A 21,993-nucleotide genomic window follows, 5' to 3' on the forward strand; every position below is an offset into this window, starting at 1 on the left:
GTAGTAGTAGTAGAAACTACAGATAAAATAAATTAAAATACAAATATTTGGAAATTTTTATTTTTCCACTTACTGATTTTTTTGCACGCTTTCGCCAAGATTACTACTTTTTCAGAACATATATGTAGAAGTATAGATTTAAAAACTGATTACAGAATAAAAAGTATAAATAGTTACATTTATTTTTTTATTTTGTGTTGAGATTTTTTTAGCGGTTACATTGTAACCTTTATTCAAAAAACAAGTGGAACGTTTTTTAGAACCAAATGCATTCTAGCTTTTTTTTTATCACTCACACACGTAAATAAAGGAAAGGAATAAAGTATTTATTAATTATATTCTACTTCTATTAGCCAATTTATATATTATTTATTAAAATAATTTATATATATATAAACTAAATATAATTTAATAAAGAATATGTTTTATAAAAATGAATATTAAAAAGTAAAAGTTTGAAATTTATTTAGTACAACTTTACTTTGTAGAAGGTCGATACATAAATAAAATTAATAAACACAAAAACATAGCTGAAATATTATATTTTTGGTGTGTAGGATATATTTATGATCTTATAGCGCCGATGTTGAATGTGGTCTATAAAGCCAGAAAAAGGTTGTAGTTATGTAGATTACTCAACTGAAATGTAACTCGTATTGCCTGCTATGCTCCTTCCAATTCATCTGATTATCGGAGTGATATTTTTCAATTCCGTTGCACGATTCTTTGAACTATGTTTACATAATGTTCACGGTAATAAAATAAAACTTATTATTTTTTTCAATTATAAATAATAGAAATTTTTTTAATGAAATAAGATTATTATCTCAGCATGTCATTTTAAGTTAATATTTAAATATTTTTTCGTAAAAATCATTTTTTAGAAACGATGAGCTTTTTTTGTAATAAACAATTTTATAATTGAATTGAATTGTCCGATTTTAATCTAGTCTAGAATAATGTAGGCCTCGGATCAGATTTTTTATTGTGATTTTATTTCAGGGGCTGAGCAGTAATGATTAAAATAATATTTTCCTTAAAATAAGTAAATAAAAAATGAAAGAGCTGGTTGTTTCTCTGTTCGGAAAATTTTATTTATTTTTAATTTATAATATTTTAACTCGTTCTTACTTGTATTACGCAAGGAAGTTAAATATGATTGTATTATTTTTCATAAATCAGAAAATTTATATGATTATACGAAGAAGGAAAAATGTAATTTCCATTTGTTTGTTCTGTTTTTATATTAATCTTTTAAAAAAACAAGAATTTGGTAATTTTTTTTCCAACATTGTCGGAAACATTTTATGACAATAAAACAGTGTTTCTATTCCCCTAAATTTAAAACTTCGGGCACATTGGGCCTAGGTAATATTGGTTATTTGTTGTAAATTGTAGTTTGTGTTTAAAATCGATGATGATTTTTTTTCCATGTAGAAAAGCGGTTGTTTACATGAAGTATTTAACTCTTAATCTAAGAGCATTTTGACGATGGCTGTTAATAACTTTTTTTTTCATTACTTAAATGGCCATTAAAAATTAAATTAGTTTTATCACATATATTGTATTCTAGACCCAAAATGAAAAGCAATTTTTTTCATTAATTCCATAGAAGTTATTCTTTATTTTTCAACATTTTTAAACAATTCTTTATTAAATTATTATTTTTTGTTAGAAATCACTCCTTTATGAATCAGTTGTTTTCTTAATACTCCCGCAGTAAGAAAGCTTTGAAAATCAAAAATTTTTACTCGAAAATTGGGAGATTTTGGTGCTGAAATCTTATTTTGGTAATCATGACTTGATTTGCGTAGCAGGGAAAGTCATGCCACACTTTCTCACCTTATATACACACACGTGTATTAATTAATAATAAAAGGTTTTGTGTGTGTGTGTGTGTGTGTGTGTGTGTGTGTGTTAATAATATATACGTCTCTTTACTGAATGCATGATATATATTCTAATTCTGATATGAAAACATAATTTGCATTTCTTGTTTTGCTATAAGTTGGTTTGTCCATTGTCGTCCAGCTTGCAACAGATATACCTATTCCGGTATATTCATATTAAAATAATTGCAATAGAGGTGTGTTCTTGAACGTTACAATAGCGCCATGATGAATGATAAGCCCATTTCACTTCCTCTCATACATATAATCACCAGTACACTGTTTCTGTGTGTTAAATCTCTCTCCCTCTCTATCTTCAGTATTCACTTGTACCCCGCGCGAAACGGTGACGCCACGACTTCCTTCCGTCCGGACGGGATGACTGTATGACTCCCGCGAGCTCTGAGGACAATGGATTCGAATGCAGGTCTCTTGTCCCGACTGGATTACCCTCAGTTATGATTAATGACCCTCTAAATCTGAGCAGCAGGATTTCCTTCCACTTGTCACCACTGTATTTTATATATATATATATATATATATATATATATATATATATATATATATATCCTGCAGTATATCCTTTTAATGTTTCCACTTCTTGTTTCGCACATGAATTTCTTTTTAAATTTTGTTTTTCTTTTGAACTTCTTAGTTAAAAAAAAAGTTGTTTTTACTTAAATATTTTTTTTTCCTGAAAGAAAGGAGGGGGAACATGACAAATAAAAATTGAAAATGGGAAGATACTGTAACTACAATTCAGTTGCGGTTATTCAAAAAGACAGCAACTAATATCAAATTGCCCGGATTTATTCTTCGTTTTAAGCAAAGTGTAAAGGATGAAAACCTATTTTATATTTATGTGTGTGTGTGTGTACACACACACACACACACACACACACACATTCTCATATTCAGTCACGTAAACCACTGTCCCATGAACCTCCTAGGTAATGTCGAGGACGTTAGAAAGCTTAAATGTCTCCACTTGCTAAATCACGCTGTGTGATTTATGGTAACGTTGTCTGAGTACTCTATTTTTATTTAATCGTTATTTCGCTTACTTTATATTTCATTTTTTTCTTTCTCAGTGTTCATCTCTTCCATCTTTTTTTATTTCTGGTTATGGTTTGACTTTATGCGTTACTGATTGACTTATTTTTCGAGTTTAAAGTGTATGAAATTTCCGCACACAGTATAATATTAATTTGTAATTATTGTAGAGTTTCGATGGAAACTTCGTTTTAAGTATTGTTTGTGTATGATCAAATTTATTTAGGTCTCTATATGAGTAACCGACTGTGAACAAAATTTGTTCCAAATTTTGTTCTAAATTTATCAAGCCGAATTAAATTTTTTTCTGCAAAAAAATTTAATATTTTTAAAATTAATTTATCTGTTTACTTCATTTAAATACTTATACCGAATTTTCAAAACGTGACGCAACCTTATGAAAGAATGTTTCATTCTTTTCTTGATGGTTTAATTAAGGAAAATTGAGGAAAAACGGGTTACTCAATGTAGAAGAAACTATTCATTGTCTCCCAGTCCATTAGGTGAGTCAGTTATGCCCAGACCCAGCATGCCTTTACAGAAAATTATGGTGTGGATGCACCAAACAAGTCCTTTGTCAAGCGACAATTTCCAAGAAAGAGAATGGTTTAGGTTTAGTCGATAGGGCACAGGAACACATACGTTTTTTTAATTAACACCTTGCGGAACCTGTGGCTTGTCTGACATTGTCCCGTATGCGGCGTACGTAACTGGTATTCCCCCACCACCAAAAAAAAGGGAATGTGGCAGATGCAACCAAAAGTGTTAACACCAAAAAAGTTGATAGACATTTAAGCTACATATTCTACTAATTCCAAGAATTCTGTGTAACGCCTACCTAGACAGTTTGGTCTCTCCATTGGTAGTACACACACTTCATTGCGCAAATGTTTAGAGAGGTACCCGTACAGAATTCAAGTGTTCACAAGCTGTGAAAACGTATACCTTTCTGTAAGTGGTTCATGTCGTCTGAACGTTAGATAGGAAAGAACTCGATGAATGATTTCGGTCTGACGAGGCACGGTTCAACCTTGATGGATACGTGAACGCACAGAATTCACACATTTCTTGTAAGGAAAATCCTCATCAGCTGCACGAGTCTCCTCTGCACGGACTAAAAGTGAGTAGTTGATGTGCAATGTCACTTATGCCAATGGTCATGACATTCTTTCACTGCACAGTGAACAGTGAGCGCTACGTACACATTGTGCAACAATTTGTAAACTCTATACCTGCATACCGGCTGGAGTACACGGTTTCAGCATGGCAGTTTAGCTAACACTATGACGTCCTTAGATCGATGTTTACATGGACATGTGATTTAGAAGAGGTGTTGCCCTCTCTACTCCATATTTATCCTCTGCTGACTTTTTCTTGTGGGGATACCTTAAAGATGCTGCTTACAAAACTCATCCTCACATCATTCCCGAATTACAGAGCAAAATTGAACGATATATCGCTGCAGTTCCTCAACAAACGTTAGAAAATGTGTTTAAGAGCATGCACATAATTTGTGAATCGTGTAATGGAGGCCATTTAATACAATTATTGTACGTTATTCTCACATAAGGTTGCGTCACCTTTTGAACAGTCTATAATGAGATTCATCGTACATAAATTCAGAACTACACTAAAGAAGATTTCAATAAAATAACGATGTACTTTTGTTTTACTAAAAAAAAGTACATAACTGTACGTTATAACTGTGCTGAAGTTGTTTAGAAAATACTTTTAAATATAATTATAAAATAATTTAAAGTATAATTCTTTTATCTCTGTAAATTAACTTAAAAACTGTAAATATAAATCCGTTTTGTATATGAAAATCCGTTTTGTAAGAGATAATTTTTTATGGAAATATAAGTTGATTTCGAATAAAAATAAAAAAAAACTTCGTTTGATTTTGCTTTTAAATATATATATATATATATATATATATATATATATATATATATATATTTTATAAAAAAAGATGAGAACATTTAAGAATTCTGGAAGTCGTAACTTTTTTTTACATAGAATCTTATAACTTTTTCACTTCACTGGAATTTGGGTTTTAAAGTTGCTGCTCGATGACAACTCAGTCGTTTCACTGAATGCTTTGCTTGTTGGTAAAGTAAAAGAACAAAATCAGATAGGATTCTTGGAGAAGGAAAACTTTTTTTAAATTCTTTCTTTTTTCCTTTCTTTTATTTTGGAAAACTATAAAAGTTTTCCTTTAAGAACATGCAGTCATCTAACAGTATTCTTGATTTAAGTGTATCTGATAAAATTTGAAAAGTAAGTCGTTATACTCATGTTAAACGTGGTTGTAACAGTTGTTTCTGTTATGTTTTTCAGCGTTTCTTTTCACACTCTTTTTAATGCTTAATGTTTAGAAATGTCACAGCTTATTCAATTTTAAGTAAATGTTTCATTACAGCTTTTTTGTGCCAACTACTGATAAGATCAGTTTCATAACGTTTTTAGTTTAAATTGTAATTATTATTATTATTATTATTATTATTATTATTATTATTATTATTATTAGTTTTATGTATATCAACGCCCACCCAGCACTACCGAAAATAAATTCATGAAAACTTGTACGCACATATTCTTCTTGCGTTGAAGTGCACACTACGAAACGATTTTTTTTTTTAATTCGGAATTTAAAGGGTAAAATGGAGTAACGATAAATATTCTCTTTTAGATGGATTTTATAAGAAAGTTACCTATTGTATTGGGTACCGTGATTCGACTTCCGGAAAATTTCGACATATCTTCTCGTTTTACATCCCCCAGTCCCAAAACCACTGTCAGTTCAAAAGTTAATATGTACAATTATATATATATATATATATCTATATATATTTAACTTTCTTGTAGACGCGATAACTGCCATAATTTTGCCCCAATCACTTTCAAATTGATACATAAAATATAACGATCCAAAATCTCGGTCGAATATGTTAATGGGCAAAATCGAACCATCGGAGTGGAAATGATGTGGAGCTTTTTTAAAAAAACAACAAAATATCACTATAACTTTCTTATTAAGTAAAATATCGAACTCGTTTAACGTTCCTACTAATCTTTGGATAAGGGCCTAAAACTTACCTAAGTAAATTTTTTGATATCATCAACTATTGGCCCAGGGGGTGGAAAAATGGGGTTTTGAAGACAAATAAAACATCATACCTCCCGTAATAGGCACAGTATCGAATCTGTTTTAAGTGATTGATAGTCCTCTAAATATTATCTAAAACTTGTTTGAAACAAGTTTTGATATGACCAGTCCTTACGGCAAGGGATGAACAAAATATTGCTGGAATTGTAAGAAAACTGAGCTTGTCGTATGCTAAACATGTGAAACATTTTTCACATGCTACCATTGTCGGTCGTATTAAGTAAATTTGAAGTTTTTCTTAACTTTAAGTTGGAAATCTTTTTCATCCCCTACTTAAAACCCGTGAAAAAATCTCCCTCCGTTTTCCGGCGCAGAAAGTTTTTTTTAATTTCTAGCTAAAAAATAAGGATATCAGCTTTATATCTGATATGTTTAATCTTCATCTGAATATCTAAAAACCAATTTCTAGAATTTTTTTTGAAATTCGAAATTGAAAGATGGTGAAGAAGGTAAAAAATTTCAAACAGTGAAATTAAATTTTTCCCATTTTCGACGACTATATTTATGGAGATATTCACTGGATTTGGAGCTGTAAGTACTTTTCAGATAAACATCTGAAAACTCATTTTCCGGTTTTTTAATATTTTAAAAGGTAAAAGAAACATAAATTTTCTTTTAATATTTTTGTTGTTTTATGGGACCGCTATTGAATCAATCTTTATGAGATTTGGTAACATTGTAATGGTAATTTACCTTTGTAATTTTGATAATTTCGCGCGCGAAGCCGCGACGAAAATCTAAAAACAAATTACTGTATCCTCTACTGACTAAACTGTTGCTTTGAAGAAACCACAATACACCGATAGAATTTTTATAAATTGAACAGGCTTTAATTTTTTTTTTCATTATTATTCTTACAAGCATGAGTTTTACTGGCTAACCTTCCTTTGCCGCGACGGAAAACGCAAGTAACCATATAGTACGGGTAAAGCTACGAAGATGCTGGTATATATAATTCCCACATTTTCTTCTATCGCATAAGTATTATTAAAATACAAATATTTCTTTTTAATTTTATTTAATTTTTTGTTTGTTTTTTTTTTACAGTTAACGGTGGATGGTCACCGTGGTCACAGTGGTCTGAATGTAATGCTCGGTGTGGGAGAGGTGTACAAAAACGAACACGTTTATGTTCTAATCCTGCACCATTAAATGGTGGTAAATCATGTCCTGGTTCGAGTATACAAAAATCGGATTGCACATCACCATGTCCAGGTAACTTATTTTTATAAATATATTATATTTTATCGTTAATTTCCAAAAATAATATTTTTCTTAAAACCGGTATATAAAGGTACTGACTGTATAAGCAAGAGGAATTAAATATAATAATCTAAAATTTACAGATGATTTAATACAAAAGATTAATTTGTCATCTTAAGTAAAATAGGACATCCCAACACAATATTGATAAAGAATTTATAATGTTCTGAAGAATATTGTTTATATGTATTCTTTCCTCTTATAACCTTATAGTTTTATTTACTGGCTACGTAAAATATATTAATTGTGGATCTTTTTTCTGTACTGCCTCAATACATTGCTGGATAAAATATTAATAAGTACACTTAATAATACTTTAATTTACGAGTATATTAAGGTCATACTAAACGTATTCTTTATGATTCAATTAAAAGAATGATAGACCATAATACTCAGGAAACTTTCATATATTGATATAAAAATATCACCCCATAGTACTATAGTACGGATTACTGGAGTTACAGGTTCTCCCCAGACTTTTGTCTTTGTTAAACTTTGTAAATCCCTTCTCTTGTCTTCCTACCTTAATATTATTCTTGAATAATGACAGTTACGCATATTGTTATTGTCAGTACACAATTAATTTGTCAAGTAATCGGTTTGTATTTGTCAAATAATTAATGTCCTAAATAGTGTTTCTTAATAAGGTCTTAGTCTTAAAGGAACGACTATTTACTTTCCCCCTTCTTACTATAGTAAGAAAGGAAGTAAGCAGATACATATATAATTGTATCGTATTGATAAATGTTTTTTCTTTCATTTATATTATTTTAATTTCCCAGCTATACAGTTATTCTCGACAGCTTTATAGCATACCTTATAATAGAAAGTACGCTAATTATTTCAATTTTTGCATTCTGACTTTAATGTTTCATAAAATCTTCTGTTACGAAAAAAACCATAATTTTAGCTTTCAAAAAATACATACATACGTATATATGTTGCATCTGTTTTTTCGTTTGATATCTCCAGACTTCATAGACATAGACATATGCATAGTCTATATATACTGTCATCGATACTAATCATTTTGGCCACAACATAGGTCAAGGTTGCAGAGAGATACGTTACATAGATATAGGATAAAAAAAAATCCTTTTTTTGTTGCTTTCGGATTTAAAATCACATTCTTAAAATGATTAGATAGTTCCACCACGTCAATATTTCACTTTGGGCAACTGAATGAAGTTGTTGCTAATCATAAACCTAATTCTTTTTGTTTTATTTTTTGTCAGTTCGGTTTTTTCTTGATATCTTCATAGCGGATTAACATTTTTTTTTAAATTTTGTTCTATTATTTGACGGTTAGATGATTACCGATAGAATGATCCAGGTACTTGCAGATGACATAGCATCGGTAGTAAAGGGTATAAGAGAGAAACAACGAGATGCTTCCGGATATTAAGGATGAAAAGAAGAGATATGAGCCTGAAGGTTTATATTTCTTATATATCCCACGCATCTCTTTGGATTCGGGGCCCGTCGGCAGCCGCGTCCGTTGTTAGTGACGTGTGATTGAGGTGTAATCTTGTACAGACTGAGGTCGGCCGTACCTGAGACTTATGGTTAATTGAAACCCAACTACCACAAAAACAACGGTATTCACGACTTAGTATTGAAATCCGAATAAAAGCACCTACCTTTATTAAGATTCGAACCTGAGAACTCTCAACTTCGAAATCAGTTGATTTGCAACGACGAGTTTTATCACTGAACCACCCCTGCGAGTTGACCTGGAGGTAAACCAGGAGGAGATGAAGAATATGAAAATGACAGGAACAGGGATTGGACAACGGTATGGTGAAGTACGAACAATAAAAATATCTTTGAGCGGGTAGAAAAACATCCTTGGTACTTACTTGGTACTTGGAACTTATCCTGGATAATAAAATGTGCCAAGAATTTAAATAGCTAAGAATGTCGGGTAAGAAAGCCTATTTTGCAAATATGAATTGTTTAAAATCTAAAACAACATTTTGGTTTCCCGTAAAACCAAAATGAAGATGTAAAACACATTAATAACACCGACGGTAACGAGGCAAGGACGCTGAATGCAACAGACATAAAATCACTGTTAGTCTTTTAAAGGAAAATAATATGGAGAATATATGGTTTTATCAATGAGGATCGAATATGGAGGTTAAGTTATAATGAAGAAGTAGAAATATATTGCAAAAAATAAATATTGTAAGGTTCATCAAATCCAGGAGGATGGCTGGCCTGGACCATTTAAAAAGAATGCCAGCGTGTCGACAACAGAGAGAAATCTTGGATGCAAGAATGAGGGTGCTCTGAAAAATAGGTAGAACCAGAACTTTATGGCTGCAGGACATGATAGGAGATTTAAGAGCAAGGGTGTTGAGAACAGGAAGAAGGTCGAGAGATTAGAGACGAATGTAGACGAGTTTTAGAGGAGCCCGATGTTCACGTTGACTACAGAACCCACGCCCAAAAAAAAAAATTGATTTTCTAAAATTGGTCAAGGCGGTAAGGAAATTTGGTAACAACAGTTTTCATATATAAATTTGCTCAAAAAATAGAATATCTTAAATAATTCAGTATCGCTCAGAAAATGTATATACTTTTATCAGCAGAGAAAATGTCCAGAGTATGATTAATTCTGTCAGTATTTTTAGCAATTAAACGATACTATTTATATTGGTATACCTTACCCGATTTATTATTTGTTCAACGCAAAATTAGCTGATTTTCGAAGCAGAGTTTTAAGGTTCGAGTCCTTGTAAAGGCAGTTGCTTTTCTACGGATTTGAATGCTTAACAGTAAATACCGGTGTTCTTTGTTGGTTGTGTTTCAATTAACCACACGTCTCAAGAATGGCCGACCTGAGTCTGCACATGCCTTGACATCTTTGCAAAGTACGATTGACTTCATCTCACTGTGTTTTTACTCTGTAATCTGGGTTTGATAAAGAAATAAAAGCTTATTTATAATTTTCCTTTCGGGTCTTTACGAGTTTTTTTTCATAGTTTATATTGTATTTAAATAATAACTTTTCTCTATTTTTAATCTATAATTTTAAGAAGATTGTGCATAACCGGCTTTTAGAGGCAGATGTAGTGAAACCAGTTTCACTTTAATGTGAACCGCTTTAATTTTTAATGTATGAAGAATCGTTAACAAATATCCACTTAATTGAAATGTCATATAATTACGTTTGATTATAGAAAATGTTTGCGTAACAGTACGTATTCATATCGTAACAATTTCAACTTTGTATAGAACTGTTGATGTATATTTTAATGTTAAGGCTTTAGCGGGTTGAATATCAATGATTTTTTACTTCTCCGTCTTATTTAGTTTATATCTTAATTATAATATTAATAATGTGTAATGAATATCTAATCAGTGAAGTTTTCATGCGATAAAAATATAACCACACTCGAATTATTATTATATATTTTTTTTTGTCTTCAGTCATTTGACTGGTTTGATGCAGCTGTCCAAGATTCCCTATCTAGTGCTAGTCGTTTCATTTCAGTATACCCTCTACATCCTACATCCCTAACAATTTGTTTTACATATTCCAAACGTGGCCTGCCTACACAATTTTTCCCTTCTACCTGTCCTTCCAATATTAAAGCGACTATTCCAGGATGCCTTAGTATGTGGCCTATAAGTCTGTCTCTTCTTTTAACTATATTTCTCCAAATGCTTCTTTCTTCATCTATTTGCCGCAATACCTCTTCATTTGTCACTTTATCCACCCGTCTGATTTTTAACATTCTTCTATAGCACCGCATTTCAAAAGCTTCTAATCTTTTCTTCTCAGATACTCCGATCGTCCAAGTTTCACTTCCACATAAAGCGACACTCCAAACATACGCTTTCAAAAATCTTTTCCTGACATTTAAATTAATTTTTGATGTAAACAAATTATATTTCTTACTGAAGACTCGTTTAGCTTGTGCTATTCGGCATTTTATATCGCTCCTGCTTCGTCCATCTTTAGTTATTCTACTTCCCAAATAACAAAATTCTTCTACCTCCATAATCTTTTCTCCTCCTATTTTCACATTCAGTGGTCCATTTTTGTTATTTCTACTACATTTCATTACTTTTGTTTTGTTCTTGTTTATTTTCACGCGATAGTTCTTGCGTAGGACTTCATCTATGCCGTTCATTGTTTCTTCTAAATCCTTTTTATTCTCGGCTAGAATTATTATGTCATCAGCAAATCGTAGCATCTTTATCTTTTCACCTTGTACTGTTACTCCGAATCTAAATTGTTCTTTAACATCATTAACTGCTAGTTCCATGTAAAGATTAAAAAGTAACGGAGATACATTGTATATTATTATATACAATGTATTTAATAATCAATATATAATTATTATTATAATTTTTAATTTGTACGACGTTAAAATATAATTATAACTTAATGAAATATTAATTAATTTTATTTGAATTATTGCGAGGTTAAATATATATTAATTATTTTTCCTATTGCCGATTATATTGATTAGAAGTTTATTCAGACAATAAGCATTCTATGATTTATTACCTCTAAGATATGCTTATATGTTTAATATTATAATAATAATAATAGTAATAAAAATAAAATAATAATAATGAATTGAAGAAATATATAATTATAGAATAGTCAATGTACGTTCTTTTTGTTTTTATTATTATTATTATTCATTTGCTTTTGTTTGTTAATTTGAATAAGAGGGGGAGAGCTCAATCAGAATATAATAGTAGAGGTTAAGAAACAGGTCAGACCACCTTTATTTCATGGTTTTATCTACTCGTGTTTTTTTATTCTTTCTTTATTTCTCCGTTTTTTATTACTATTATTATTCATTCTAGATTTCTCTTTATTTCATATATTCTTGTCTTCTTTAGTTATTTCTTAGTTATTCTAGCAGGTGGTTGTTGTATATATATATTTTTTTTGTATGTTGTTGAATTCAATTTGAATGGAACACACAATAATGGTTTTATAGTCTGTATATACATGACTCCGCATATAGTTTCAATTTGTGTGCGTGTATATGTGTGTACATTACTTGTAATAATAGTTTAAATATGTTAATGACATATTCACTATGAGGCTTTACTGTAATATTATAAGGAAGTAACTTGTCATAAACAGTGGCGTTTAATTTATTTATTATTGTTGTATTTTTATGAACTTTTATTCAGTTATGTAATAATAATAAATATTGTTTTTCGTTGTTATATTAATACAAGTTATGTTGTAATTGTTTTTTTTATTATTATTATCATCAAATGATAATAATAGTAATAATGATCTTATCTGTAATATTTATTATTCGGTATATCGGGTTAGTTTAGTGGCGAACGCATTACTTTTTTTATTTTTTATGTTTCATATCTGATCGAAGTGTAATTTCTTTAAGTACATTTATTTAAAATACAATCATCCATCAAATTACAAAAAAAATATTATTAAAAAAGATGTTAAAATAACATAAATTACAATTATTGAATGTTTTAGTGCAATAATTTTATTACTATTATAAATTTTATCTGCGTAACTTCTTAGCAGAGACAGGCCTTTTTATGAAAGGCAGTTTCTACGCCTTTCATACAGAAGATTCTGGTGACAAATATTTAGCTTCAGCCTATTATTACAGAAAATAAATGTATGATTACTATTTTAGAGAGTATAATTTTTAATTGCGTGCTTATCATAAAAGATATTCCAATAAGAGCTGGTATTTTAAATTATGCGCTATTTTCCGACTACAAAATTATAATATGCCATATTTTATATTTTTCTTATTGAGATTAGAGGTTATTAGAAATGTTACGTTACATGTTAGAATAACGTTTATATATTGAAAAATCTCATTACAAAAATTAGGAATGTTTGGCTAAAAAATGAAAAAAATGATTTACTGGTTTCAGTAATTGCAATGCTCCTTTCCGTCAGTTGTTGATGAGTTGATGAAAAAATTCGAGCATTCGTATTCCCTCAAAGATTGATACACCGCGCGTGTGTCAACGTTTCGTTCATTCCACACAAAACATCGCTGCCGTGAGTGAAAGTGCAAAAAATTAATCCTAAAACAGCAATACGTCATCGAGTACAATAATTAAACATTTCTCGGGCTACAGTCCAACAAATTTTGACGAAAGACCTTCACACTTAAAAAATTCAATCGATGCATGATCTTCTTCTTAGAGACCATCAACAACAAAGAGACTTCGTTGTTGGAAAATAAGGCAATGAATGATGAATTTCTTCAAAAAGTAATCTTAGTGACGAGGCATATTTGTAGCGGCTTCGTACCTCGTTAAGGTACGAAGCCGTTAGTACCTTAACGGCTTCGTAAATAAATGAAATTGTCAAATTTTGGGTAATGAAAATCCAAAGGTCCTTCGTACGCATCCCTTGCAGATATAAAAAGTGACGGTATAGTGAGCAGTTTCGGCTGGGGTAGTGGTTGGGCCCTACTTCTTCGAGAACGAGGCTGGTGTTACTGTTACGGTGAATTCTTCTCGTTATCTTGCTACGCTCGAGAATCTTTTTGGCAGTTTTATATGGACGTGGGATAAATTTTATTTAAAGACTGGACATCTCCCGACGGAACCATGGAGATCATTTGGCTGATGTATTGTTCATATTTAACCTCCTACATTTTATATTATATTGCAATAAAAATTTTAAATATTGTTGACAAAAATACAAGCTTTTTCCTTAATTAAAATACCTCTATACAATTATATTCATAAAAATGAAGAAAATTCTGAATTTAAAAAGCAAATAAATGTAATTCTACAAGCATACGGTTTAAATCTAAAAGGAAATAAATGTAATGAGTCTATCGTGAGAAACAAAAGTAACATTTAAAAGATTACAAATCAAGAATATTATGCATTTTATGCCAGGACCAGTACGCCAGGATGTAAATCTATGTTAAAACCGAAATGTAAGTTACATTTTTCTGTCGTTCTACAAGTAATATTTTCATTCTTTTCACTACTGAAACTGGGTGTATAATGAACATCATTAAAATCAAAGAAAGTAATTCCTATTACGTCTTCTTTGTATTTTAGATATTTTTCATAAATAACAGCCATAATAAACTCTGAAATAACTAGTTCAACAATAACTTACACTTATCTGTCCTAAAGAAGTGATTTATATTAACTTATACGTTAAGGAACAGAATTTTCATTAAAGAAAATAATATGAAGCGGGGTCTAAAAAAATGTACTCACTGTTTGTAATTAAATAATATCTAAATCAAAAGGCTTACACTCACTAATCTAATTGTGGTGTAGTGTAGTAGTGTAAGATATTAAAGTTATCGTGGTAGGCGGAGCTGACAATTTATGCCGCGCATGCGCGGTTAGTTGGTGTTGGAACGAGCCAGTCATATTAGACGATGCAGAAGAAGACAGTCGAGTAGCAACAAAGACTGAGGTTCGCTTATCGTTTTTTGAACGCGAGGCTGTACTGAAGCGGTACTGGAATTACGAGAACATTCATAAGGTACAACGGCAGTGGCGGAGAGAGTTTAAAGATCCGCACAAGGAAAGATCCGGCCGACCACGAACAGCTACAAGCGTCGTCCAGTGCTGCGGTGTTGCAACATTTCACCCGATCGCCGCAAAAATCATTGAAACAGGGAGCGCGCGAAAGTGGTGGCTTTACCCTACTTTACCGATTCGGTCAAGTCTAAGACGCACTCTGAAGAGTGGAAAGTGTGCATTCCAAGACCGCTGCACTCGATGAATGAGAACGACCTTGATCGAAGGATGGAATAGTGTGAATGGTTTCAGCACAAAGTTGACAAGGATGAGGAATTTGCACGGAAGTTTGTGTGGACTAACGTGACGCAGTTGAAACTTAGCGTTACTGTGAACCGCTACAATAGTGTCCTCCTGAGCTCCTGAAAATTCTCACGCCCTTGCGGACAGGGTAGTAAATCTACCGGGAGTTGCTTTGTGGTGTGGTCTATCAGTGCATCGTTTGATTGGTCCCTTCTTCTACGAGGGTACCGTAACTGGTGAGGCGTATCTTGATATGCTTCAGACAAGGGTTTTGCCTGCCATTCAAAATCTGTATGATGAAGAACGTTTTTACGTGCAACAAGACGGAGCCCCGCCTCACTACCTTCGAGATGTCTCTACCCGGACGGTGGGTGGGTCGAAGAGATGCTGTTGAATACCCACCTCGGTCTCCTGATTTTACACCTCTGGGAACCTTCAAGAATGACGTGTATCGACAAAACCCAGCAACAATCGACGAGCTACGTGAAAAAAATTGTAGTCATGTGCTGCCATTACGCTAGATACACTAACAGCCGTAGTTCGGTGTGCAGTTCGGCGCCATCTCACTGTGCCAAAAATTGTCCATTCAAATCAAATTTGTCACGAGATATGAACTAGCAAACAGTGAGAACATTTTTTTTATACCGCTCTGTATAAATAAAATAAAGGCGTTTGATATATTCTTGAGAAAAAATTAAATAGTAATATTGATTTACAAGGATTGAGGTGTCAGAATAAAGACACAAAAAGTGTGTGTGTTATAAATAAAGGATTTTTATAAATTTTTTTGTTTACGTGTAATATTTTCAAAACCGGATGAATTCAATTATCTTTTTAAAAAGTTATTTCTTTTAAGAAAAAAATGATAGTGCAGAGTCGTAACTCCATTTATAAAAGCCGTATATCTTTAAACTGTTTTGTTGTATACTAAAGCAACAGGGGTGCACCAAATTATAGGGCACCAAAACCGGATATACTGCCTTTTTCCCTTTCTTTTATCCTTATTTATCCTCTTTTTCTTCTTAGTGGTATTTACTAGGTTTAAAAGTAATGTGGTAAAGAATAGGTTAGATACAGTTTAATGGTAGGAAACGGGAAACGTTCAGGGTAAAGAAGGAATGGTGGGGGAAAAGAAAAACAGTGTATCGCTTCAAAGAAAATAAAAGGAATACAATCGATTTGCTTTTGTTTGTTTACTAAAGCATTTAAACCACTTTTTCATGTTAGTTTTGTTTTGTATTATTTTATTATATTATTTTGTTTAGTTTATTTATTTATTATTATTTATTTTTGTATATTACTTTTCATATTGTTTTACCTATATTTATTAATAGAATAATGTTATTTCATTTTTCACGTATGTAATTTTTATTTTTTCCTAGCAAAAAAAAAAAATAATTTTCGAATAACATCACTGAATTTAACTAATTCATCAATGATGAATTCTTTTTTAGTACCTTATGTCGCTATGTAAGGAGGGATAATTAATTTTTGGAAACGAAACCTTTTTAATTTTTCAATTATATCGTAACCACCTTATAATAAATAACATCTAAATAAATGTAAGTCATTATTAATAATAAAAACAAAAATTCGTAGTCTTCTTCATGAGATTTTATAGATCAGGTGTATGCCAAATATATAATTAAAATAATATAAAATATTGCAGGAATTCCATTAAAAAGAAAATTCTCCAATAATTCGTTAATGTTATGTAATTTCGCTACTTAGGTTTAATTTATATCTATCTTATTATATAAAAAGGAAGAGGGTTTTTATTTGTTTGAAATAAACAAAAAAACAACTCTCAATCGCGACCAAATTTTTACTCATGTTTCTTGACATGACTGAGAAGATTTTAGATTTTTAGATATATTAAATCTATAAAAAAAAAAAGATATTTATAGGTAGTAATGGATATTTGCCGGTTGAAACACAAACATTAATGAGTGAAATGTCAATCTCTATTACTGTGTGAACAGGGTTTTAACTGATCGATTCGAATGAATAATATTACAAAAATAGTAGAATTAAATTTACATTAAAATATTTTTTATAAATTAAAAAAAATTCTGTTTAACAATAATGGGCTTCCCGTGGGAACTGTGTGTTAGGCTAGAATGGTGACGTGAAACGAGCACCTCGTAGGAGGCTAGACCAATCATCACCATCAACTGGTAACAAACGGATGCCTCTGGGGCGCTGTTGTTGGATATGCAATGGGTACCTTTGATAATATCTGCAAACAATCGTCCGATTTTCAAAATTCAAATGGGGTATTTATTAGTAGGTTGAAGGCCCCAGTTAGTAGATTTTTCATGAATCATGTTCACATTCTATGTGACAAATCACAGTTATTCGGAAACGTTTTATTTATATTTATATATATATATATATATATATATATATAAAGTTTGTCTGTTTGTTTGTTATCGCATCAAGCTAGAACCAACCGACACATTACTTTCAAATTTGCTATTACATTTGTGCTATCCCAAAGAAGGTTTAAGCGATCGACCGAGGCCTTGAAGGTTAACGTATTAAAAATATTCATTATTTCTTCGCTCCCAAGAGGGTGAAGTTATGAATTAAAAATGTTTACTGAGGAAAAAATAGATTAATTATTTTACTTTATTATTATATTTCTGCCACATGGCAAAGAAAAAGTTTGTCGCCAAAAGTACGTGTACTTTAATTACCATAATTACTATTATTCTATCTTTTGTAATTTAGTTTCTTTTTCAAGTTTCTATATGTAGAATGGGAATGGTGAGCGAAGCGAGCTCTGTAGCTGTCCCGGTCGCCGGACACCTGGCAAAATAAAGATGGCGAGTGAAGCGAGCTCTGCGGCCAAGGGGTTGGTCCTATGGAGCCTCGGGAGGACCCCTTGGAGCCCCTAAGTTGGCGCCGGGAATCGCTTGGGATGACGTGAGCCCCGAAGGTTCTGGCAGAACGGGCCTTCTAGTTTTTAAAGAATATTTTTTCTTGTGCGGATGATATATTTCTTCTCCGAAGAATTGTAATTTACCGGCGGATAATTATATTATCAGCAGTTCACATTATGTTTTTTTCGTTCATTCCTAACTTTTCCTCTTCGCTACAGAAGTGAATTTAGCAGTTATTAAAAAAAAAAATGCAAAGACGAAGGTTCTGTGGTTCAAATCTTAGTAAAATTGGTTGCTTTTATACGGATTTAAATGCTAGACAGTGGGTACCTTGGTGATTGGGATTCAATACATCTCAGGAATGGTCAGCCTGAGTTTGTACAGGACTAACACCTCTTTTGCGTGTCATATGTATCATCTTCATCTCATTGAGCTGTGAGAAGGTTGCTTTTTATTCACTACATTCCAGCGTAATAAGAACGTGAATGAACAGATTGAATACATTAGGAATAAAAACAAAATTATCATAATTTACCCCTATTGTAGTATTCTTTTTTACTTTCCTTACAGATATAACTAGAAGAGTTATATTAAAGAGGAAGGTATACTGATCGCGTCAAAAATGAGATATCGATTTTTTGAAAATGTTTACGTTTAAAAGTTTATGTAGATAAAAAAATATAACTATGTATGTGCGTACGTATGTTTGACGTACTGCTTTTTGCCTTATATCTCAGAATTAATTGAACCGAAATTTTTTTTTAAATTTTGCTCAAATATTTCTATATGTGGAACATTTATCTTATTTTTTTCAAAATTCGTTTTGGGGATATCAGAAAAAATCGATTTCGTCTTTTTTCAGAGGAATTTTAGAAAAAACTGTACTTTGGCAAAACTTTTAGCTAAATTGCACATATAAATAATCCAAAAAACCTTTTTTTAAAAAAAACCCCACCTCTTAAAATTGAAATAAATGTTGTTTTTCACCATTTCCCTTCAGTTTTAATAATGTTAAAGAAAATATATGGTGTTTTATACATCATATATAGGTTATCAAAAAATGCATTCAATTGTCCAAAATTAAAAATCCCGGACCTTAAACACGGAACAGTTATTTTTTGTAACTTTTTACTTCTTTTTTCAGCCTTTATTGGAAGGGGTATTAGATGCAGGGGAAACTTTACTTCAGAAAATCTTTTAAGGTTAACCTACAGATGAGTATTTTTAGAAAACTTTTTTTAATTTATTAAAAAATAAATAAATTTTTTTTAAAAATATTTATTTTTTAAATAAGATATTTTATTTATTTTTAAAAAGCCTCAGAATTTAAAAACATTCAGAAAATTTTCTTATTTATATTGAAAAATTTATTATGAATATAGAAATACATTTTTTTATTCAGTTTGTCATAACGACATAGCTACAGTGCGTTCAGAAGTCACTGTCCAGTAATACTTTTGATTTATTTATTGCATCTCTTCTTTCGGCGTTAGGTTGATTGTCCTCTGGGTTCGTTGGGCGTTACTCAGTAATAAACCAAGATCTCAATTGTGGAGTTGTATTTGAACGTGCTTGGTTTCTTTTCGCGTTCTTTCGTTTATCAAAATCAATAGTTTTGAGAAACGTGGTTCTTTCGGTAGAGTAACGAATTACTCGTTGATCACGTCTTTTGTGATTGTGAGAAGTATACTGATTTAATGAAGCACAAGTTTTCACAAATACTCCTGTTCCTCACCACAATGCAGTTAGAACTATTATCGAAAAATTTCAGGCAACGGGCTGTACTGAAGACGCTGATAAAAATGTAAGACCACCTAAACTAAATTAATAGAAGCTGCTTCATATTTCGGATGCTATGGCTAAAAGTCCATGAAAGTCAACGCAGAATGATATCGGACTTGCTACCGCACATAAAGCTGTAAGAAAAGAACTGAAATTTTTCCTCTATAAAGTAATATGTGTACAAGATCTTTTATAGGCATAAAAGACTAAATTATTGTCAATGGTTTGAACCATTGAGTTCAAACCACTTGAGCAACAGTCGATGACTTTTTTAAAATTTCTTTGGTGAACGAATAATTTCGAGGATTTTCTGGCCTACACGATCGCCTGATCTGACTGCTCCAGATTACTTTCTATGGGAGGACAACCAAAGAAGCAGTGTATCGCAACAGACCATGCACGATTAACGAACTAAAATCTGTTATAACGGCGTACATACTAGACATTCCAGTACATCAGGTGGTTAAAGAATTTGAAAAAAAATTGAATTGTTTGCAGTATTGTATTGATGTCTGAGGAGGTCGTTTTTAACTCCTTTTGTAAACTATTCCGGTTATTGTAATATCCGTTTCTATAAGATAATGAAATAAAAATACAAAGTAATAATACAATCGAACCTCGATATTACGAAAACCGTGATTTTACAAATTTTTTACAGCATGATGACATTTTAATAAAACTACGTATAAATTTACCTCTGTTTAACGTATTCATACCTCGCTCGAAACGCTGACATACTGCATATTAACACAATACACCTTGTAATAACATACAGTACTTTTACAAAATGTTTTTTAAAAATGACATTTAATTTAGTATTTGAACATCTACATGAGTTTAAGGTAATTATTCTTTTGATTTCGTACCTTAATTGTACCTGTATACAGACATACACTACTGTTGACGATTTCAAGAATGACAGGTAAATTTTATTGAACTGGTAAAGCAAAAATTCCTAAGACTCTTTTAAAACTCATTAACAATAATATTCCAACAAAAGATTTAAATACGTGTTCTGCAGTTGATTTCCGTCTATACATTAAGGAGCGGAATTTCTTGAAATCCATTGAACTAATCCACAGCACTAAAATTACAGTGCAAACTTTTGTTCATTTATCTAAACGAGACATTGTCTACAGTACATAGACGTAACAAATAGAATTCTTAAAAAAACATTTAACACTTACTTTCACTATTGTTCAGTGCATACGTACAGTTTAGCAATATTTTTTTCTGGGATTGAGTTAGTCTCTGTGTTTGGATTACGTTCCTCGCGTACTGTATAACTGTCATACAATTTCTTTAGTGTACCGTATGCATTGTTAAAACGAAATGCCTTACTGTTTCGGAAAAAATTAGCGTTATTCACGAAGTTGACAGAGTTAGAAAAGAAATATCGTGCAAAGGTTTGGAATCCCACCACTTCATTGTCAACAATTTAAAAAAAAGGATGTGATAATTCAAGAACTAGACCAGTGTAGAGAAAATCTAGCGAGAAAAAATTAAAAGGTATGATGATATCGACGAAGCTATTTTAAAATAGCATTGATGCGCGAATAAAGCTTCCGTTATCCGGGATGTTAATTAAAGAAAAAGCCCTGAAATTTGGAAGTGCATTAGGATGCAACGATTTCCAGGCCAGCCGTTGGTGATTAGAGAAGTTTTAAAAATGACGTGTTATTCATAAAATAATTTCTGGAGAAAGTGCAAATGTTAGTTAGTGTAAGTAACTGTGAAACTTGGAAGCAGACTGTGTTTAAATCGATTTTATAACAACATCCGCGAAAAGGGATTTTCAACGCGGACGAGACGGGTTGTAACGGACCTCTATGTAACGAAAACCTCTATATAACGAACTTTACCAGGGATTATTCTTTTTGTTATATAGAGTTTCGACTGAATTAAGAAAGTTTCGTCATTAAACTTCCATAATTCCAGTGTACACCAACTTTATGAACGAACTGTGTATTATTTGTAAAAAAACAGTTTGTAAATAGTAAACTATTGACCGAAAAATATCCAAATTGAGTGAAAATATTTGTTTATTAGTTAATAATAGACCGTATTTTAAGAATTTTTTACATTTTATACACAGCGTATATTCAAATTGATTAAAAATTAATTAAATCGTATTTTTTTCCTTTTTTATAAAGAAAATGTTTAAGTTAAATATTTGTAGTTTTTC

The 21,993-nt window shown here is 31.4% G+C and overlaps 1 protein-coding gene across 1 annotated transcript in view; it reads left to right on the forward strand.

Annotated features, from left to right (window-relative positions):
* The window catches only part of unc-5, a 789,148-nt gene that overhangs the window by 566,335 nt on the left and 200,820 nt on the right, over positions 1-21,993 (forward strand). The window contains exon 6 of the mRNA XM_075377583.1: positions 7,159-7,326. Coding sequence (XP_075233698.1) covers positions 7,159-7,326 — 168 coding nt within the window. The remainder of the gene's footprint in view (positions 1-7,158; positions 7,327-21,993) is intronic.

The sequence above is a fragment of the Lycorma delicatula genome, chromosome 10, assembly GCF_047948215.1.
Source record: "Lycorma delicatula isolate Av1 chromosome 10, ASM4794821v1, whole genome shotgun sequence".
NCBI classification, from domain to species: domain Eukaryota; kingdom Metazoa; phylum Arthropoda; class Insecta; order Hemiptera; family Fulgoridae; genus Lycorma; species Lycorma delicatula.